The 7,500-nt window shown below is 37.5% G+C and overlaps 1 protein-coding gene across 1 annotated transcript in view; it reads left to right on the top strand.

The window, feature by feature from the left end:
* The first annotated feature begins 4,763 nt into the window (after positions 1–4,763).
* Positions 4,764–7,500, top strand: part of si:ch73-173p19.1 (uncharacterized) — a 10,967-nt gene continuing 8,230 nt past the window's right edge. Inside the window, exons 1-5 of the mRNA XM_060861983.1 lie at positions 4,764–4,957; positions 5,620–5,726; positions 5,828–5,946; positions 6,540–6,679; positions 7,237–7,374. Coding sequence (XP_060717966.1) covers positions 4,943–4,957; positions 5,620–5,726; positions 5,828–5,946; positions 6,540–6,679; positions 7,237–7,374 — 519 coding nt within the window. The 5' untranslated portion in view covers positions 4,764–4,942. The remainder of the gene's footprint in view (positions 4,958–5,619; positions 5,727–5,827; positions 5,947–6,539; positions 6,680–7,236; positions 7,375–7,500) is intronic.

The raw sequence follows: 7,500 nt of genomic DNA, 5'->3' as shown, positions 1-7,500 counted from the left end.
GTAATGTAACACTCTATATTATTTAGCATAGAATAATTTGTGTTTGTTAAAATCAGGTTCTAGATAATATCATGCTGTAAAGCACAATATTTTTATAATGTACCTATGTTGTGTCTGAAGAGACAACAACAAATTACAAACTTTCACCCGCTCGTACGACTCCTGTTGTGTTTTCATGGACAGCTTGCAAATAGCTATAATATTCTGAAAGACCAAAATGTTTCAGGCTCTGATGTTTTCTCAAAGCTTTAAACCATGCTTTATGACTTCTCACACCACAGGATCTTCTGTGCCCAGACTTGGCTCCCACTCAGCTCAGATGTACTGATATAATCAGGATAAACACCCTGCAAGATCCACCCCAATGGAGGTATTTTTTTCAGACACTCTGTTTGACTCCAATCTTGCTGAGCCTGTTATGCAGACAATTTGTCACAAACTGAAGCAAAGAATTATGCATGTACAGGTTTGGGCTTTAAAAAAAAAACTAAAAATCTAAAACAAACAAACAAAAAAAACATAGTCATAACAAAGAAACCTGAAGAATCAAGGAATATTGAAAAGGTCATGAACAGGCAACAGGGCAGGAACAACGAGGAGACGGCGAGTCTAAAGAAAAAATGCCTAGATAAAGCAGTAATTAAACAGACAGTCTATAAGATTCTATAAGTTTTTGCATTTTTTCTCACAATTGTAACATATAATCCTAAGGGAAGTGACTGCAAAGTAGGCAGAATGCGGCTGCTTTTAATACATTTACATATTTTTTTCTGAGGTGCACAGCAAGAAAGTTGAACAAAGTTCAGAAATGTGACAGCCAATTGGGTCTCAAGTCGTGGGTCAAGCAGGAAAAACAGGTATGGAGGATGATATGAGCCGAACTGTTTAGACTCCTTTAATGAAGGTATTTTTAAAAATGGCTGATTGACAAATTACTGATCATAACTGTTCCCAAAGACACATCACTGATCACCATAGATCTCAAGGACAAAGTATTAATCACCAAAGTTCCCAAAGTCAAATCATTATCACTATAGACCTCAAAAACAAATTACTAATCTCCACAGTTCCCAAAGTCAAATTACTAATCAGCATAGATCTCAAGGACAAATCACTAAGATAGATAGATAGATAGATAGATAGATAGATAGATAGATAGATAGATAGATAGATAGATAGATAGATAGATAGAGTATGGTCACCATACTTAGATCTGGAAATACATAGATAGATAGATAGATAGATAGATAGATAGATAGATAGATAGATAGATAGATAGATAGATAGATAGAAAGATAGATAGATAGATAGATAGATAGATAGATAGATAGATAGATAGATAGATAGAGTATGGTCACCATACTTAGATCTGGAAATACATAGATAGATAGATAGATAGATAGATAGATAGATAGATAGATAGATAGATAGATAGATAGATAGATAGATAGAGTATGGGTCACTTAGCTGTATGTCACGTCACATCAGATAGATAGATAGATAGTTTATTAATTCCGAAGGAAATTCAGGGATCACAATAGATCTCAAGAACAAATAACTAATCACCATAAAAAACAAGTAAAATCACCATAAAACTTGAAGACAAATCACTTCAATCAGTTCCCAAAGACAAATTGCTGATCACCATTCTTCTGAATGACAAATGAAAAAAACATTTTCACAATAGCAAATCAATTATTTACTAATCACAATAGTTTCCAAAGCCAAATCACTTATCACCATATCTTGCAACAGCAAATAATCCGATCAACCACCAATGATCCCAAAGCCAAATTGATAATTACCACAATTCTCAAAGACAATTTGCCGATCACCATTCTTCTGAAGGACAAATAACTATTCACCACATTTCTCACAACAAATCAGAATTGCATTCGAATTGTAAAAAGGTGCACTGAGGATATTCAGGTGCAGTTCTGTTGGATCGCTTGTTGTCCCGTGAGCTGCCACCGATGCTGATGTGACACTTTCACAAAAAGAACTGGTTCCTCTCTAATTTTATTCTCTCATCTGTTTCATGGCTTCTTGACAGAGCGCTGATTCTCACCAGAACGCTGAGACACAGAGACACTGAGCAGTGTGATGTGAAAACTTACAGCTGTGTGCAGAACTCTGCTGTAACGCACACAAACTTTGTTTGTGTAAATGTGTGTGTGTGTTTAATTTTTAAGACAACTGCTAATGCATTGTGTCGATTATTATACATACCAACAATATATAATCCTTTTTTTTATGATTAATAAGAAGAAGTAAGAGAAAGGATATTGCTTAATAACCAAATAGTGTCGTGTCCCAACCCCCCACCCCCCCACCCCCGTAGTGTGAGAACTGAAACCTGCAACTCACAGACACACCAAAGAAAATAATAAGGTAGCTTACATTTCAACTGTGTGTGTTCTTCTGTGTGTGTGTGTGTGTGTGTGTGTGTGTGTGTGTGTGTGTGTGTGTGTGTGTGTGTGTGTGTGTGTGTGAAAGAGAGAGCGAGCACGAGAGAGTGTTTTTTTTTGTGCAGATTTTTCCAATAATAATCTAACGTCATGTAATAATCTCACATCCAGCAATAATGAACCCTTTTTGATGTATGTGCTCCTTCCACATTTGTGTGAAACAGTGCTGTTAAAATACAGTTACCACAATAAAATGAGGGACAAATGGCAGCTTATACTCAGACCTAAAAGCAAATTCATTCTAGTGTGTTAATACACCCATTTACACACTAAGGACAATTTTGTGACACCAATCAACATACAGCACGTGTCTTTGGACTGGGGGAGGAAACTGCATTACTGGGAGGAAACCCATGAAGCACTGGGAGAACATGCAAACTTCTTACATACAGAGAAGAGGTGGCACTCAAGCACCCAACCCTGAAGGTGTGAGACCAACTAACTACTGGTGACTACTAAATCACCAGACAGATCTTTCTTTCTTTCTTTCTTTCTTTCTTTCTTTCTTTCTTTCTTTCTTTCTATTACAGTTACAGCTTCCTTTTTAGATTACAACACTATAAATGGTCTTTCTCAGCTACTCCCCTCAAAAATATTGCTCTTGTACAAAATTGACCCGATATTTTAATGTAAAGCTGATGTGTGCTTTGCATGTGAATGTGTTGATTCTGATGTTGTGTAAATGTGTTTGGACTTCTGTAAATGATATTACACAGAACTCAGGATTATGTGTGAGATATTTTACTACAATAAACAAAGGATGGTAAGAATGCCAGAATGTGTTCAGGAATGTGTAGCGTAAGAGGGGGTACTGATGTAACTGATCCGAGTTAGTAACAATGTTGAACCTCAGATAACAGTGTCAGTGCTGGGCTGTTACTCAGGCTCTTAGCACTCACACTCATACCAAACTTACAAAATAAAATTGCATAAGATCAAGTTGGTTAGTAAAAAGTAGAAGTGCTGTTTCCTTCCTTGTTTTGAATAAATAAATAAATAAATAAATAAATAAATAAATAAATAAAACAGTGTGGCATTAAAAAAGGGCATGTGTTTGTACATTACATATCTGAAACTCCACCGAGAATGCAGTATAAGATATAAGATATATATATATATATATATATATATATATATATATATATATATATATATATATATATATATATATATATATATATATATATATATATATATATATATATATATATATATATATATACCCGGGGGGCACGGTGGCTTAGTGGTTAGCACGTTCGCCTCACACCTCCAGGGTTGGGGGTTCGATTCCCGCCTCCACCTTGTGTGTGTGGAGTTTGCATGTTCTCCCCGTGCCTCGGGGGTTTCCTCCGGGTACTCCGGTTTCCTCCCCCGGTCCAAAGACATGCATGGTAGGTTGATTGGCATCTCTGGAAAATTGTCCATAGTGTGTGATTGCGTGAGTGAATGAGAGTGTGTGTGTGTGCCCTGCGATGGGTTGGCACTCCGTTCAGGGTGTATCCTGCCTTGATGCCCGATGACGCCTGAGATAGGCACAGGCTCCCCGTGACCCGAGGTAGTTCGGATAAGCGGTAGAAGATGAATGAATGAATGAATGAATGAATGAATGTATATACCCCTTGTCCGGGTTAGCCTGAATATACATATTTTCACTAACCCGGACACCAGAGCGCTAACCCTCGGTGCTGCTCCCAAGCCTGGATAAAATGGGCATCAGAAAGGGCATCCAGCATAAAACCTGTGCCCAATTAAATATGTGGCCCACAAGGTCTGCAGCTGTAACAACAACAACAACATATACTGTAAATAAATTTTGTAGAAGTAGTACATTGCACCTACTAATTGTGTATAAAGTATTAAATAGATACACAAATAGAGTTGATAAGATGTATGGAGTAATTTTGTTTTTTGTTTTTTTTTGAGAGAGCGAGAGAGAGAGAGAGAGAGAGAGAGAGAGAGAGATACAGTTACAGAATTATGAAGTTTATTAATTTGGACTAAAAATTGTCATTTGTTCTTATAATCTGTGAAGGATAAAAGACGTCTGGATCTCATCGTTGTTGTTCGGAGACAAACATATTCTATATTTATTTTAATTTGTTTTAATGTAAAACAGCTGGAACCAAATTCCTTGTTTCAGTCAAAAACTTTTTCCAATAAACTTGATTCTGATTCTGACTCTGATTCTGACTCTGACGACCATGTAACACCCAGCAGGCGGCGCACAGAACAGCTACAAGACCCGACATTAACAGCACAGACGAAGAAGAAGAAGAACCAGGAAGTTTTAATCATATGGGCATTTTGCCACGCCCACTGTTTACTGTCAGCGGATTATAATTGTACCTTTTTTTGCGATAAAAAGCATCTTGTTGTGTTTTTTTAACTGCTTCGGCAGTTTGACAAACACATTAAACACTTCTTTATTTCGGATTAAATGGCGGATTCGGATCGAACACTTTAAAGCGGTTTTAATGGCGTCTTCAACGGTGAGATTTAACACTGAAAGTTGCACTTAGACTCAGTCCGAGTTGTAATGTTTATGTTTTTAGTGAAATGTTCAACATCGCTTTAGTTTTGTTGTGGAAAACATTTTATTGGTCTTGTAAACTTTAACCGGAAGCTACGTAGAAGTCGTGCAGATTAATGCAGCAGTTACACGCAGTTTAAAGATGTTTATGTTTACAAACATGTCCCAAATCTGCAGGAACATTATTTACCTGCGTGTCTAGAAGTAAATGACTTTATATGTGTAGAGTCTTTATGATAAAGTGACTTTTGTAGCCGTAAAATACATCTAAAAAAATACATCTGGGGGTTTGACTGCAGTGCAGCTCAGTAATAATGCTGTAATAACAGCACACAGGAGTTTTAAACTAAAAGTGCTACAACAGATAAAGTACAGTGCTTCTGAGGTGAAATGGTTGGGTGGTGATGTCAAAACAATGCATTCATGCCCATCACTCACTCGTGTGTGTCTGTGTGTGTGTCTGTGTGTGTGTCTGTGTGTGTGTCTGTGTGTGTGTCTGTGTGTGTGTGTGTCTGTGTGTGTGTCTGCGTGTGTGTCTTTGTGCTGCGTGTGTGTGTCTTTGTGCTGCATGTGTGTGTGCATGCTTCATGTGTGTGTGTGTGTGTGTGTGTTCACATGTAGACGCTCGGTGAGTTCATGCTCACTCTCAGTGAAATGGGATTCACTGAGGATCAGATTCAGGCAGCATTTCAGGCTGGATGTTTCTCTGTACCAGAGGCAGCTGAATGGTAAGACTTCATAAAAATCTCTAAATAATATCTCACTCTTTGCTTTATTACTGTTTTTGAACCGTATGTTTCTATTTTTCTTTCTCTGATGCTGTGTGTAGGATTGTACAGGGTGGTAGTCCGAGACACACATTAGTGCCACATTCTGGGCAAATTTCAAATGCTATCACTGCGTTTAACAGGCCTAAAGATGTTCAAGGAGCTCAGACTGAGGCAAAAGGTATAAACTGCACGCTGATAAAGCTTTGGATTTTGAATCTCACAGTAACAAACTTCACACAAAGAAACCTTACACTCACAAAACTCAAGTTAATAAACCTCAGACTAACCACCCTTATTGTAATAAACCTCACAGCAATAAACCTTATACTAATAAACCTCATACTAATAATCTCCTCACCTAAAACCTCACACTATTAAACTTCATATTAACAAACTTCATATTAAGAATTATTAACAAACCTCAAACTAATAAACCTCTTACCAAAAATCCTCACACTATTGTAGCACATATTATTCAGTTTCACACAATTAAACCTCACACTATTAAACATCACATTAGTAAACTTCACAGTAATAAACATCACAGCAAAAACCTCACACTATTAAACCTCACATTATTAAACCTCACAGCAAAAACCTCACACAATTAAACCTCATACTATCGAACCTCACATTACTAAACCTCACACTACTAAACCTCACACAATTAAACTTCACACAATTGAACCTCACACAATTGAACCTCACACTATTGAACCTCACACTATTAAACCTCACACTATTAAACCTCGCTCTCTGTGTGTGTTGAAGGTGCTCATTTGGTCCTGCATCATCCTACAGCAGAAACTGAACCTGTAAAGTCTCGAGTAAAGCAGAGCGACGACTTTCTCTATCAGGAGAGAAAGCGAGCAGCAGAACAGGCTCGGGCTGAGAAGAGACAAATCCTACAGGTACACACACCATGTCTAAATTTACACTGTTACGTTATATAATACTATCACATCAATTACAGGTTTATGAAAGACTTTCTTCTTGTTTTATGGTGTGTGATGACTAAATCAGTTCTCCAATGACATCAACAGCAGCAGCTCATTCATCAGGACTGTGATCCAACAGGCTAGAACATAAATCAATTGCATGAGTAGAAGGTCTTCATTTTCATGTAGGCATGACTAAGCACATGAGTATGAAGTTTTTGTGGGGAAAAGGAAAGAATATTGACATGAAGGTGCAGTGCTGGATTGTGTTACACCCCAGTATCAACTTCATAAAAGAAAAAAAAAAACACACACACATTTACACTCCGTGTGTAAATTAAAAGCCATAACAGAGAAAACTCATAACTCGATTCCCCTCTGGTTGTCTTTTTGTTTATTCCTCCTGGAGTCTTTAACTCACTTCAAGTAACTAGAATATTTTTGTCAACTGTGCCACTTTATTTTGTTCATGTTTATTTTGTGGCGTTGTAGGTTTAGAGGTGCATGTATAAACGTGTGTATGTTCTCAGGACCGAGAGTTAATCTTGAAACGGATAGCGGACGATCGGCGCGCTCAGCAAGAGAAAAACACTGTCTCACCAACTGTCAGTGAACGAGAGAAACCGAGCGAACGAGTGCAGAGCAACACAGACAACTGCATTCTAATGGTAAAACACACACACACACGCACGCACACACATGCACGCACGCACACACACATGCACACACACACACATGATTGTCATGATTTTCAATTTAAGTTTCATATTTAGTATTAATATCACTTCTTATCT

Source organism: Tachysurus vachellii, chromosome 25, assembly GCF_030014155.1.
Source record: "Tachysurus vachellii isolate PV-2020 chromosome 25, HZAU_Pvac_v1, whole genome shotgun sequence".
Taxonomy (NCBI): domain Eukaryota; kingdom Metazoa; phylum Chordata; class Actinopteri; order Siluriformes; family Bagridae; genus Tachysurus; species Tachysurus vachellii.
The sequence above is the reverse complement of the archived record's forward strand: the minus strand, read 5'-3'. Positions and strand labels throughout refer to the sequence as shown.